General features: G+C 42.4%; 1 protein-coding gene across 2 annotated transcripts in view; it reads right to left on the minus strand.

Annotated features, from left to right (window-relative positions):
- The window catches only part of Ppig (peptidylprolyl isomerase G), a 45,679-nt gene extending 31,515 nt beyond the window's left edge, over nucleotides 1-14,164 (minus strand). Inside the window, exons 1-6 of one of the 2 annotated variants that reach the window (XM_042694109.1) lie at nucleotides 14,032-14,164; nucleotides 3,856-3,925; nucleotides 3,010-3,086; nucleotides 2,851-2,925; nucleotides 2,387-2,494; nucleotides 1,290-1,334 (exon numbers count right to left, since the gene is read on the minus strand). In XM_042694109.1, the coding sequence (XP_042550043.1) occupies nucleotides 1,290-1,334; nucleotides 2,387-2,494; nucleotides 2,851-2,925; nucleotides 3,010-3,070 (289 nt within the window). In that variant the 5' untranslated portion in view covers nucleotides 3,071-3,086; nucleotides 3,856-3,925; nucleotides 14,032-14,164. Of the gene's footprint in view, nucleotides 1-1,289; nucleotides 1,335-2,386; nucleotides 2,495-2,850; nucleotides 2,926-3,009; nucleotides 3,087-3,855; nucleotides 3,926-13,602; nucleotides 13,879-14,031 lie in introns of those variants that run through there. The other variant, XM_042694110.1, reaches the window with a different exon arrangement.
- Between the last annotated feature and the right edge of the window lie 686 nt (nucleotides 14,165-14,850).

Raw genomic sequence — 14,850 nt, forward strand, 5'->3', positions numbered from 1 at the left:
GGCACAGAATTCCATTGTGTGTATATGTATATATATCTATATGTCTATATAGATATATATACTCACATTTTCTCGATCTATTCATCTACTAAAGGACATCTAGGTTGGTTCCATATCTTAGCTATGATAAATAATGCTGCAATCAACATAGTTGTGCTGGTAGCTTTAGTATGGTCTTGTTTGTGATCATTTAGGTAAATGCCCAAAAGTGGGATTGCTGGGTCACAGGGGAGCTCTATGTGAAGCCTATGTGGGGGGAGGACGGGTGTCTTGAACTCTAGGTTTGGGCGCTGTCCCTCAGCTCTTCAGCTCAAGGCGAGCGCTCTACCACTTAAGCCACAGCACCACTTCCGGTTTTCTAGTGGTTTATTGGAGATAAGAGTCTCATGGACTTCCCTGCCCTGGCTGGCTTTGAACCAGGATCCTCAGATCTCAGCCTCCTCAGTAGCCAGGATTGTAGGCATGCGCCACCAGTGCCCGGCTTCTATGTGGAATCTTTTGAGGGACCTCCATACTGCTTTCCAAAGTGGCTGAACAAGTTTACACTCCCACCAACAATGCAGTAGGGTTCCCTTCTGTCCACATCCCCTCCAACATCTGTTGTTATTAGAGTTCTTGATTATAGCCATTCTAAATGGGGCAAGGTAAACCCAATTTTATATTAATAAAAAAAAAAATCTAACACAAGCCAGGTACCAGTGGCTCACTCCTGTAATCCTTGCTACTCAGGAGACTGAGATCTGAGGATCGCAGTTCAAAGCTGGCCTCGGCAGGAAAGTTTGTGAGACTCTTATATCCAGAAAACTGGAAGTGGTGCTATGGATCAAAGGAGTAGAGTGCTAACCTTAAGCAAAAAAGCTCAAGGACAGTGCCCAGGCAAAAGGTTCAAGCCCCACTAACACCACCACCAACAAAAACGTAATATAGGCTGGGCCCAATAGCTCACACCTGTGTAATTCTTGCTACTCTAGAGACTGAGATCTGAGAGTCAAGGGTTCAATGCCAGCCCAGACAAGAAAGTCTAGACTCTTATCTCCAACTAATCACCAAAAAGCTAGGAAGTAGAACTGTGGCTCAAGTGGTAGAGTGCTAGCCTTCAACAAAATCTCAGGGACAACACAATGACCAGAGTTCAAGCCCCAGGACTGGCATACACACAAAGTTTAATAAAAAACTTAAGAAAATTAACATTCAGAAGGCAGTGGATATTAGAATACAATTTAATCCATAGTATTTCTAATTTAATAAAGATATAAATAAAATCAACAGCATAATATAAACATTTTTACCTTCAAAAAATCCTCCATAAATAGATTCTCCTCCTCGTCCATTTCCTAAGAATGAAAAACATACACTCTTAGAACTCAAGATCGTTTTCTAAAGGTGCTAGCAAATCAGTACTTTTTACACAGCAGGTGCTTGAATGATTGCGAATCAATAATAAATGCTCATAGCAAAATATAAGATATTAACAGTATCAATAATGACAAAATCTCAAATTACTTTCTTTCCTCTGTGATACTGTAAGACTGTAACAAGCCTATTAGGATCTGTGGGAAAAAGGGCTTCAGATGTCTATGCAAGTCTTTTTAAACAGTTATTAGTGACATTTTTCACAATATCTTTAAAAATGCAGTTTCAGTATTTTTTTTTTTTGCTGGTTGTGGGGCCTGAACTCTGGGCCTGGGCACTGTCCCTAAGCTCTTCAGCTCAAGGCTAGCGCCTCTACCACTTGAGCAACAGCACCACTTACAGCCTTTTCCGCTTATGTGGTACTGAGGAATTGAACCCAGGACCTCACGCATGCAAGGCAAGCAATCTACTACTGAGCTACCTTCCCAGCCCCAGTATTTTTTATAATAGGAAATTATAGGTAAAGACTAGACTGTGTAATTTAGTAGTAGTGTCCTTGCCTAATAAACACAAAGTCCTGGGTTCACTCATTCATACCAGATCCAGGTGACAGGGGTATGAAATTATTTTCTATGTGCTTTCTACTTTTGTACATTTCTGAGTTTTCCTAAGTGTTTGACAAAAGACTAAATGGAATTGGGGAAAAAAACCAAACTAAGATTTCTAAGAACTTTTCCAAATTTAAGATGTTTGTGTTAAGTACTGGTGGCATGCTGCAATCCTAGCTATTAAATCTGAGGATGCAAAGCCAGCCTGGGCAGCAAAGTCTGGGAGACTCCTATCTCCAATTACCACTAGAAAAACCTAAGTGGTGTTATGGCTCAATGTGGTAGAGCACTAGCCTTTTGAGCAAAAAAGCTCAAGGACAGTGACCAAACCCTGAGGTCAAGCCCCCACCAAAAACAAAACAAAACAAAACGTTTGCTATTTAAGAAAGAACATAAACATATGGTTTGCTTTTATAAAGTCTTACCTTCACTGAAGTCACCACCCTGAACCATGAAATCCTTGACAACTCTGTGAAAGAGGCAACTCTTATAATGTAATGGCTTCTGAGTTGATTTCCCTGTCCCCTTTTCACCTGTAGAAAAAAGCATGAGTTGGCTATTTAGAAGATAAAAATTCAAAAAAGTAATATTAATTACAAAAGCTTTGTTTTGTAAAATGTGTTGTTTCTTGAATTTCAGACTTCTTTAAAAAAGTATTTTTTTACTGCCTTAAGATTAAATCCATATTTCATTGAAGAGTATAAAAATCAATCTCAAATAAAATCTCCAATATACATACACTTTTTTTGTGTTGTTTTCTGGAGAAAGGTCTTGCTATGTAGCCCAAGCTAACCTCAAACTCTTAATCTATCTGGCTCAGACCAAGTGTTAAGAACCATAGATAAATACCACCACAGAATTATTATGGCAATTGAAAATGTGAACAAACCTGTACAAAGGCAACGGAAGTTCTCACATGTTTTGGGGCACACATCAGAAAATAATTCAAATACAACTCTTCCAGCTGAAAAAGAAGACAACTGTTTTACTTTCTGTAAGCTTTAAGTACTAATTTATAAATATTAATCTGGAATATTAATAGTCTTACCAGGTTGATTGTTAATGGCAATGTCAAAAAAACATCGAGGACGCTGAACCTTTATTCCCATGGTTCCAGTATTCAATCTGTGAGTAAAACAGTTTTAGGCAAGCGGTCTCAAAGAGCAATCTCAGACAGCATAAGCTTTTGTATCTAAAAAGACAATTCTGTGAATTCTGTGGAGTAAATACAACCAATGGAGCCAGCAGCTACTTTGATATTTATTTCTATGACGTAAATCACGTAGAATGCTAAAGCTTTTTGAGAGATAAATTTGCCTTTTTTCTTTTTGAGGAAAATGGAAGACTTGAAAGATAAGGCTGGGGCTGGGAAGGTGGCTCAGTGGTAGAGCGCTTGCCTTGCATGCACCACATAAGCAAAAAGAAAAAAGCCAGAAGTGGTGCTGTGGCTCAAGTAGAAGAGTGCTAGCCTTGAGCTGAAGAGCTGAGGGATAGCGCCCAGGCTCAGAGTTCAAGCCCCATGACTGGACACCTCCACCCCCCCCAAAAAAAGAAAGATAAGGCTTAATCATTATAATAGAATAAATTCCTATTGTAGCTGGGAATGTGGCTTACGGGTAGAATGCTTGTTTAACATGTATAAAGCCCTAGGTTTGATTTCTAAATACCACATAAACACAAAAAGCCAGAGGTGGCACTGTGGCTCAAGTGGTAGAGTGCTAGCCTTGAGCAAAACAAGCTCAGGGACAGTGCCCAGGCCCTGAGTTCAAGCCCCACAACCGGCAAAAATAAATAAATAAATAAATTTTTATTTTATCAACTGAATGTAGAGTACCAGTGCAAGCAGAAAGCCATATTGAGTCTGTATGACTAGCTAACTGAACAGGAACATTACCTTTAAATCGAAGAAAAAAACAAAACAAAGCAAAACACCACCAAGGACAACTGATCCAATCTTCTTGTTCCTAGAAAACAAACCAAAGAGATTTGATTAAAGTATAAAACTTAAACAGAAAACCATAAAATTTCTAAACAACACTAAAAACTACTCATTTATACAGACTGAAATATTTCATAATAGTAACATGGTAGAAGTCAAAGGAAAACATTAAGTTTTATATATGAGGCTACTTTGGGGGCTACTTTTTTTTCTGGTTTGTCATAGGGTTTGAATTCAGGGCCTGGGTACCATCTCTGAACTTTCTTCACTCAAGGTTGGCACTCTAACACTTGAGCCACACTTCAACTTCTAGCTTTTTGGTGGTTAACTCTCCAGTTATAAGAGTCTCATGGACCTTCTTGCCTGTGCTGGCTTCAAATTACAATCCTCAGATTTTATTTTTGTAGGAAGTAGGGCTTGAACTCTGGGCTTGGACGCTGTCCCTGTGCTCTTCAGCTCAAAGTGAGCGCTCTAAGCTTAAGCCACAGCAACACTTCCGGTTTTCTAGCAGTTTATTGGAGATAACACCACTTCCGGTTTTCTAGCAGTTTATTGGAGATAAGAGTCTCAAGAACTTTCCTGCCCGGGCTGGCTTTGAACCTCGATCCTCAGATCTCAGCCTCCTGAATAGCTATAAGTACAGGCCTGAGCCACCGGCGCCCGGCTTAATCCTCAGATCTTAGCTGCCTAAGTAGCTAGGATTGCAAACATGAGCCACTAGTTCCTGGACTCTTTTTTTTTTTTTCATGCTTTGCCTGAGCCAGTTTTGGACCTAAATCCTCCCATCTCTGCCACTTAGGTAATTTGAATTACATTCATGGGGTACCATGCCATACCTATTTTTGTAGCATCTCACTAATTTTTACCTAAGCTAACCTCAATTCCCTGTCTCTGATTTCCAAGTAGCTGATGTTTCAGGTATGATCCAATTTATCCAGCTAGGAGGCTACTTTCTGCTCATGAGCAACAGTTTTTGCTAATTTATCAAATCAATGACCAAGATAGTATGTAGCCATTTTATCTATACATTCAGATACCTATTATTTGACATTTTCCTGGCAAGGCATTTATTTTAAGGACTCAAAGGGATGAATTCTAATAATTGGTGAAGGATGACAGGGTAAGTGAACAGCAAACAATAGAATGTATTTAAATAGCATCCAAACTGACAGATCACACACACACACACACACACACATCCAAACTGACAGATCACACACACACACACACACACACACACACACACACACACACACGAAGATACATATACACATATTTTTGTCGTTTGGTTTGCTTAGGTTTTTTAACAGTCTCACCATGTGGTTCTGGCTGGCCTTGAACTCATGATTCTCCACTCTCAGCCTGGGATTATACTGGTGTGTACTCGCACACCAGTCCTGGGGATTAACTCAGGGCCTACGCACTTAGGCACTTTCCCTGAGCTTTCTTCACTCAAGGTTGGTAGTGTATCACTTGAGCCACACTTGGACTTCTACCTTTTTGGTGGTTGATTGGAGGTAAGAATCTTGTGGACATTCCTGCTTGTGTTGGCTTCAAACTGCAACCCTTGGATCTCACCTCCTAAGTAGCTAGGACTACAGGTGTAAGCCACCACTGCCTGGCTCTCATCTGCAATTTGTGTGTGTGTTTGGGGGGGGGGGAGGGGGGTGTTACGTGTACGCATGTGCACGCGCTCCCACCAGTCCTCCAGCTTGAATTCTGGGCCTGGGTGTTGTCCTTGAGCTCCTTTTCCTCTGGTTACCACATGAGCAACACTTCTGGCCTTTACTGTGATTTAATTACAGATTAAGTCTCACAGGGGGCTGGGAAGGTGGCTCAGTGGTAGACCGCTTGCCTTGCATGTATGAGGCCCTGGGTTCGATTCCTCAGCACCACATAAGCAGAAAAAGCCAGAAGTGTGCTGTGGTTCAAGTGGTAGTGTGCTAGCCTTGAGCTGAAGATCTGAGGGACAGCGCCCAGGCCCAGAATTCAGGCCCCACAACTGGACCCCCCCCAAAAAATTATTATATTCAATGTACAATATCAAAATTGAACTATATAACTTGAGGGTAGACTTAGGATGGGGAAATACATGGAAGGGGTGACATTGATCAAGATGCATTGTACTCAATCTTATAGAATTAAAATCCCTTTGTACAACTTAATAAAAATATCTTTTAGGGCTGGGAGGTGGCTCAGTGGTAGAGTGCTTGCCTTGCATGCATGAGGCCCTGGATTTGATTCCTCAGCACCACATAAACAGAAAAAGCCAGAAGTGGCACTGTGGCTCAGGCAGTAGAGCGCTAGCCTTGAGCTGAAGAGCTGAGGGACAGTGCTCAGGCCCAGAGTTCAGGTCCACGACTGGCAAAAAAAAAAAAAAAAAAATCTTTTAGGTGTATTAGTTTTCTTAGAGGCATCTGATGGGAATGAGTACTTAGGAAAGAGGAAGAGTAAGATTTTTTTAAAATTAAATTTCTTTTTAATTTTGAATCATATAAATATGGGGCTGGGAAGGTGGCTCAGTGGTAGAGCGCTTGCCTTGCATGCCTGAGGCCCTGGGTTCGATTCCTTAGCACCACATAAGCAAAAAGAAAAAAGCCGGAAGTGGGGTGGCTCAAGTGGTAGAGCGCTAGCCTTGAGCTGAAAAGCTGAGGGACAGCACCCAGGCCCAGAGTTCAGGCCCCATGACCGGACCCAAAAAATAAATAAATGAATCATATAAATATATTGGATTTAAAAATGACAACACTGAAAAAGAAAATTTATCAGAATATGGATTAGAGAATATTCATTGTGTTAAAAGGAGATTTACTAAACATAATGATTATAAAATACCAATTTCATACATACTAGTTTGTTGAGGAAAATTTTAACCATGCTCAAAGCTAGCATCTGCCACAGCTCCACTTCTGGCTTTTTAGTGGTTTAAGGTAATTCTCAGACATTCCTGCCCAAGATTGGCTTCAAATTGTGATCCTCAGATCTTAGCCTCCTGAGTAGCAAGGATTACAGCCAGATATGGATGCTAGGCATAATGACTTTTAAAAAGAATGATTATGGGGCTGGGAATGTAGCAAAGTGGTAGAGTGTTTGTCTAGCATGCAGGAAGCCTTGGGTTCGATTCCTCAGTACCACATAAACAAAAAAGCTGAAAGTGGCGCTGTGGATTAAGTGGCAGAGTGCTAGCCCTGAGCAAAAGGAGCTCAGGGACAGTGTCCGGCCCCTGAGTTCAAGCCCTAGGACTGGCCAACAACAACAACAAAAAGAATGATTTCTAGTCTGGAGGTACATACCTACAATCCTAGCACCGAGGACCCACTAAGGAAGCTGAGATCTGGAGGACCACAGTTTGGAGCCAGCCCAAGCAGAAAAGTCTGAGATTCCATTTGCAATTAGCCAGCAAAATACTGGACGGGAGGTATGGTTCACTTTACTCTCAGGGTTAATGCTCAATAATGTTCCTTCTTTGAATCTTATTCTCATTAGCATAAACTTATTGGTAAAGTTTAACAATTCAATACTTTTTTGGCCATGAGGCTTGAACTCAGAGGCTGGACACTGTCCCTGAGCTTTTTCACTCAAGGCTAGCACTTTACCACTTTGAGCCATAGTGCCACTTCTGGTTTTCTGGTGGTTAGTTGGAGATGAGTCTCACAGACTTTTCTGCCCAGGCTGTCTTAGAACTGTGATCCTCAGATCTCAGCCTCCTGAGTAGCTAGGATTACAGGTGTCAGCCTCTAGGGCATGGCTCAAAACTTTTTTTTTTTATCTTCAACATTCAAGCACCCACCTGGACTAGGACTATATTACAAAACCCAAAAGTATCTTCTATTAAAATCCAGGGCCTTTCCCCTTTTATGTACTGATTCTTGCATGGAGTATTGCTAATATGTGGTTATGGTGAGGAAGTTCAGTCTTAGTCTATTATTGATCTATATTAAGGAAGTTCATCCTTAGTCTACCCCAATGCAGAGGCCACATCATAGATCTTCCTATTGTGATGCACTACGTGTTTGCTTCTTTTCATTTTATTATCTTTGTAGTACAATGTTGCTTTAAATGTACAAAGGAGTTGCCTTTAATGAAGTTTATTAATACAATGTATCTTGATCAGTCATCCCTTACAACATTTTCATCCATCCTCCCCTACCCACTCTTTCTCTCACTGTTCTTAATTTTGTAGGATATACATTGGATTATTGACTACACTCTCCCCTTCTTCATTTTATTGTATTTTTTGTCATTCATGGGACCTGAACACTGGGCCTGGGCACTGTCCCTCAGCTCTACTACTTGAGCCTTGGGGTCACTTCGGGCTTTTCTGTTTATGTGGTGCTAAGGAATGGAACCCGGGCCTCATGCATGCAACCCAAGCACTCTACCACTGAGGTACTTTCCCAGCCCCCCTCTTCTCTTTATTTGTCTACTTCTTTCTCCTTTACCACCATCTCATTACACTCCTATCGGGTACCATTTGGGTGTTTTATTTTGCTGAATTTTTACTTTGATTTTCTAAGGAATCACACTATTTATGTTCTTCCTCAAGTCTACCTTATTTCAGTTAACACATTTGCCTTTTTCGTTCTTTTTCTTTTTTGCCAGTCCTGGGGGTTGAACTCAGGGCCTGAGCACTGTCCCTTAGCTTCTTTGCTCAAGGCCAGTGCTCTGCCACTTCAGCCACAGGACCACTTCTGGCTTTTTTTTTTTCTGCTTATGTGGTACTGAGGAATCGAACCCAGGGCCTCATGCATGCAAGGCAAGTGCTCCACCACTGAGCCACCTTCCCAGCCCAGTTTCCTTCTTTTTTTATACAAGAAACCAAGGCAAGCTATGCACTGGTGGCTTACTCCTGTAATCTTAGCTACTCAGGAGGCTGAGATTTGAGGATCACAGTCCAAAACCAGCCTGGGAAGCAAAGTCTATGAGACTCTTTTGTTATTTTTTTCTTTTTTTTTTTGGTTGATTTTGGGGCCTGAACTCTGGGCCTAGGAGCTGTCTCTGGGCTCTTCAGCTCAAGGTTTGCATTCTACTACTAGCCACAGAGGCACTTCCGGTTTCCTAGTGGGTTATTGGAGATAAGAAATGAGAGTGCTAGGGCTGGGAAGGTGGCTCGGTGGTAGAGCGCTTGCCTTGCATGCATGAGGCCCTGGGTTCGATTCCTCAGCACCACATAAGCAAAAAGAAAAAAGCCAGAAGTGGCGCTGTGGCTCAAGTGGTAGAGCGCTAGCCTTGAGCTTAAGAGCTGAGGGACAGTGCTCAGGCTCAGAGTTTAGGACCCACGACTGGATCCCCCCCCCCCCCCCCAAAAAAAGAAATGAGAGTGCTAGCCTTGAGCTGAAGAGCTAAGGGACGGTGACCAGGCCCAGAGTTCAAGCCCCACGACTGACCAAAAAAAAGAAAGGCAGGATTTTCTCATACAAATTTCTCATACAGATTATTTTTTTGTACAGATTGTTACCTTTAAATATAATCATGTAAGTTAAATTTATTAAGACTATATCAGATCTTGGGGCTGGGAAGGTGGTTCAGTGGTAGAGCACTTGTCTTGCATGCATGAGGCCCTGGGTTCGATTCCTCAGCACCACATAAGCTAAAAGAAAAAAGCCACAAGTGGCACTATGGCTCAAGTGGTAGAGTGCTAGCCTTGAGTTGAAGAGCTGAGGGACAGCGCCCAGGCCCAGAGTTCAGGCCCACAACTGGACCCCCCCCTCCAAAAAAAAAACTAAAAAAACTGTATCAGATCTTTAGGAGTCAAAGAAAGTACTTTGAAATTCCTATCTGGCTTCCAATTCTGAGAGATCAAATGAGAAATGAAACAGACTGCTTTGAAATCATTTCAAGGCCACATGCACTGGTTCACATAATCCCTTCGGAGGTTAGGAGGAGTAAAGTATGTGTCTAACCTACACAAAAAGTTTGAGTCTCCTTGTTAGCCAAAGTTGGGCCTGGTGGGCCTATCATCCATTATGTAGGAGGCTGAGATCAAGAGGATCATGGTCCCAGGCCAATCCAGGCAGAAAAGTTCACAACAGATGGTGGGTATTGTGGTGCAACTTGTCATTTCAGCAACTTGTCATTTCAGCTGTATCAATGAAGCATTAAATAAGAGGACTGTAGTACAGACTGAAGCCTAGCATCTCAAAATAACCAGTGCAAAAAAGGGCTGGGAGAGTGGCTCAAGCAGCAGAGAGCATGCCTACCAAGTATGAGGCCCTGAGTTCAAGTATCAGTTCTGCCCCCCTCCAAATTTTTTATAGTGTTTGGGGTGAAGCTCAAGTGGTATTACACTTATACTTTAGGGTAGTACTTGAGTTTGAACTCAGGGGCCTCATACTTGCTAGTTAAGTACTTTACCACTGAAGCCACACTCTAGCTCTTTCAGCTTCAAGTTACTTTTAAAATAGGACCTTATGTTTTTGCCTGGCTGGCCTAGATTTTGATCCTCGTACACCTCCCAAATTGCTGAAGTTACATGGACACACTACCATGCCTAGCTTAACTGGATGAGATAGTCTCACAAACTTTTTGCCTGGGCTTGGCTTAAACTGTGATCCTCCCAATCTCCACCTCCCAAGTAGCTGAAATTACAATTAGAGGTGTGAGCCACTGTGCCCATCCATAATTTTGGCTTTTGGGGGACAAAATCAACTCTGTAGCTTAGATTGACATGGAACTCGTCTTTCTGCCTCAGGTTATGTGTGAGTGCTATCAAGACTAGCTCTAAGAGATTTACAAATGTCATAATGTTGAATTAAGTAAAAAGCTAATATTCTGAAGTACCAGAAAAGACAAGTATGGTCTTCCATCCAGTGCCTTTTCTTTAGTGTTTTGTATAGACAAAAACAGTGAGTTGGCAACATGTTTGTTTTATAATGCAGATAGTTCTAAAATTCTTAAATCATTAAAAAAACTTAAGACAATCTAGGCATTGGAGATAAGGTGCTACCTAACATGCATACACTTTGGGTTTATTCCCTGAATTGCAAAACAAAAAAAAAGGGGAGGGGGGAAAATGTAAGTGACTATATTACCAAATTCAATGTTAAATCAGGATACATTCATTACATATATCACCACAGGGACAAAAAAATTTTAACTATGTTAGTACTAAACTACATATACTATCTACTACTTGGGAAATCAATCAATCTCTGCTAGTACTATCAGTGTTTACCTGTAATGATTTAAATTTGTATAAACAAGTGGGCTTTTGGAGTTCAAAATACAGATAACAGATAATATAGCTCAATCTTCTAATTTTATAGATCAAGAAGTGGAGGACTAGAGCTGGGCATCGATGGCTACTTGGAAGGCTGAGATCTGAGGATAATGCCTCCATGCCAGCCAGCAGGAAAGTCCATGAGACTCTTATTGTTATTTTAAACCATCACTCTAAGCACAGGGCTAGGAATGTGATTTAGTGGAAGAGTGCTTGCCTAGCATACATGAAGCCCTAGGTTCTAATCCTCAGTACCACATAAGCAGGAAAAGCCAGAAGTGGTGCTGTAGCTCACATGGTAGAGTGTTAGCTGAGCAAAAGAAGCTCAACAGTGCCCAGGCCGAGTTCAAGCCCCAGGACTGGGGGAAAAAAAAAAAAGCTATGCACACGTTTCCTTCATGGTAAAAGCACCAATTTCCAGTTATAGCCATTTTCCTTTAATATTGATAGTATTACCTACAAGTTTCATGATAAAGTCCTAATGAAATAAAAATACAGTGAGTTCCTATTAAGAAAAAGTGTGTAGGCTGGGAAGTTGGCTCAGTGGGAGAGTGCTTGCCTTGCATGCATGAGGCCCTGGGTTCGATTCCTCAGCACCACATAAGCAGAAAAAACCGGAAGTGGCGCTGTGGCTCAAGTGGTAAAGCGCTAGCCTTGAGCTGAAGAGCTGAGGGACAGCGACCAGGCCCAGAGTTCAGCCCCCACGACCGGATCCAAAAAAAAGAAAAAGTGTGTTTACACACACACACACATACATATATGCTTTAAGCCAGGGGAAAGCCACTGACAGTTAAACAAAATTAGAGAACTGAAGCTGGGTGCTAATTTAAAGTAATAAAGCACAAAAAAACACACCAAAATAGCAAAAAGACTTGCAACAAATTCTTTAAACCACCTATGGCAAGATACTTCAACACATTAGTGCATTAAATATGGACAATGATATAATAATGTTCAAATATTCTGTTTTTAAAGTAATAAGAGGAAAAAAATCAACAGGTATTTCCTAAAATGAACAACTATTGTAAGAATTTAAGATAGTGTTATAATAACAGAACTACTTCATCCACTATGAATGGTTATCAAATTTCATTTGCCTGAATAATAGGTGTTGCTTGAAATAAAAATCTAACTAAAAACACACAGCAAAATATGTGGAGGTCAACTGTTTTGCAAATTCATAGTAACATGTACCAAATAAGACAGCCTTTAAGAAGTCAAAATACATGTTCTTCGTTTAGAGGAGAACTACTGAATTGCAACTGAAAACAGAATTTATACAAAATTTTAACAAACCAGAATATTTTCAAGGCTAGAGCTATTTCAGAAGGAAATCAAAACAATTTCACTTCGAAGATTAAAAAAAAAAAAAGAAGAAGAAGAAGGCTCCAAACATGATTGGGCCAGGAAATCCAAATTTTCTAATCTAGTAAATTCATGTCCTTGTATAGTCTTGCCAGCATGGGAAGGCAACTTTGAAAATTGCCTGAAGAGAAGATAAAAAGTCTAAGAGGGCTGGGGATGTAGCTCAGTGCTGGAGCACTGGCTAGCTAGTGCAAAGCACCGGGCTTTGATCTCCAGTAAAACACAATGGGGGGGGGGGGGGTCCTTACTAAAAAGCCCTAGGTAGCAAAAAAATTCAAAAGTTGGTCAATAATTCTGAGTCAAAGGAATGGCTTACCAATGTACAACGAACTCTTAAGTGTGAATTGCTAAAAAAAAAAAAAAAAAAATCCCAAATAGTTACATTAAATGGGGAGAGGGAAGATAAAATTTTAGGTATATGGAAACATGAAAGAGAGAAGCAACCATTCTAAGTATCTACCTACATACAGAGTTTTTTATGATGCGATTTTAAAACTATTATTGGCCATAATGCCATACACTCAGATATATTTTTAGCTTTTCTGGTTTTGGTTTCAGAAAGGCAATTTCCGACCCCCAAATTTCCAAAACAACTAAATGTTTTTTGGATGCAATGTGACCACGATTGAAAAAAAAAAAAAGCCTTCCCCTGCATTATGAGATTAAGCTCGATGCACAAAATGGTGCTTTTGTAACATTTCTAAAACGGCTATTCTTTTATTCTTGCCAGCAGATGTTATCTTCGCTCCTACAAAGACTAAAGAAGAGCTAATCAAATTAGCAGATTTACTCCTTCTTAGCAAACAAGCGGCTCGAAACCGTCGTCTTCCTCCTAAAAGGCCTGCGCCGCTTTCAGCTCCTCCCAATAGTGGGAAAACTTGGAAAAAAGCTCAGATAAGACCCCGAACTTGACTTATAGGGCATTTCTCGGTAAAGTAGCCAATGCCACTAAAGCACGTACAGCAGCAGCTGCCCTACGAGAGGAAAAGGTCGGAGTAGGAGGAAAGCTTGTATTCATGATTAATCCCTGACCATTTTGGCTGTTCGCCCGTCACCCTCTAATCCTAACCTGACAGGACAGCCGGCTGCACCTCCTCCCCACCAGTCATCCCACCTACCCCGCGGTATCGTTCAGTTTGAGGATTTCGAAGCATCAAAAATCAACCTCAATCTTCCGAGTCGAGGCCGCCGTCGCTGCCGCCATATTACAGCTTGTGCGGCAGAATGCGTCAGGGAGGGAGGTGTGCGCCCGTGTGGGGAGGGCGGGGGCTGGCGGGGGAAGAGCCGTTTCCTAGGCCCCGGAGGCTTGGCAGCAATTCGGCTCCGGTGGCGGGAGCTTCCCAGCCAACGCCTCGGTCTCCGGGCCGCCCCTCAGGGCCTGGGCCTCCCCTCGGGGCCCGAGCTGCCCAAACCTCTCGAGAGAAGACAGTTACCTCAGCCCGGGCAGCCGCGCCGGCTCCGCCCCTCTTCCCGGGGCCTTCCCGCTCTCGAACCCCGGGACCTCAGCAACGACGCCACTAAAACAACGCAAGCCCGACGCCACTTACCGGCACTGCTACTTTCCTCTTCCCTAGGCTCCGTCCTTTAAAGCGCTTCAAATATACCGCCGTCAGAAAAGGCGCTAAAACCTACTAACCGCCTCCCTCCCCCACCGCCCAGTCCCGGCGTGGAGGGAATGCGTCGCACCGGAAATACGTCACCGACAGGGTGACGGGTCTCCCGGCATTCTCCGGCTTATCAGGCTAGCGTGCTCACCTTGGATTTATGGGATTTCGTTGCCTTTTTGCGTGTGTGTGCACGCTTGCGTGCCCGTGTATGTGTGTGCGCACGCGCGTGTTTATGGCAGCCCTGGAGACTTGAACTCAGGGCCTGGACGCTGTCCCAGAGCTTTTGTGCTCAAGGCTATAGCCTTACCACTTGAGTCACAGCTCCACTTCCGGCTTTTCTGGTGGTTAATTGAAGAGTCTCATGGGCTTTCCCGTGTGAGCTGGTTTTGAACCAGGATCCTCAGATCTCAGCCTCCTGAGTGTTGTAAGGTAAATCATCCCAGAAGCCACATTTTAAAATATAGAGTATTGGAGTCTTTATTATACAGTTAACAGGCTGCAGGCTGCCAGTTATTACAAAAGCCTGAGGCACACAAATACACAAAACACAGCTAGGAAACATGCTAAAGAGGAAAGAAATAAAAACAATACCAACAAGCCAATTCAGCTCGTGATGCCATCACTGGAGAGGACACAGGACACAGAGACACATGTAGCATGGTCCCTGTGGCTAGGCTGGTCTGGGCCTAAATAGGTGGGCTCAGGGGACAGATCCTCAGGAAATTCCTAGTCCCAGGCACTAGACTGACAAACTCAGTA

Source organism: Dipodomys spectabilis, unplaced genomic scaffold (genome assembly GCF_019054845.1).
Source record: "Dipodomys spectabilis isolate Male_0828 unplaced genomic scaffold, ASM1905484v1 ptg000174l, whole genome shotgun sequence".
Classification (NCBI taxonomy): Eukaryota; Metazoa; Chordata; class Mammalia; order Rodentia; family Heteromyidae; genus Dipodomys; species Dipodomys spectabilis.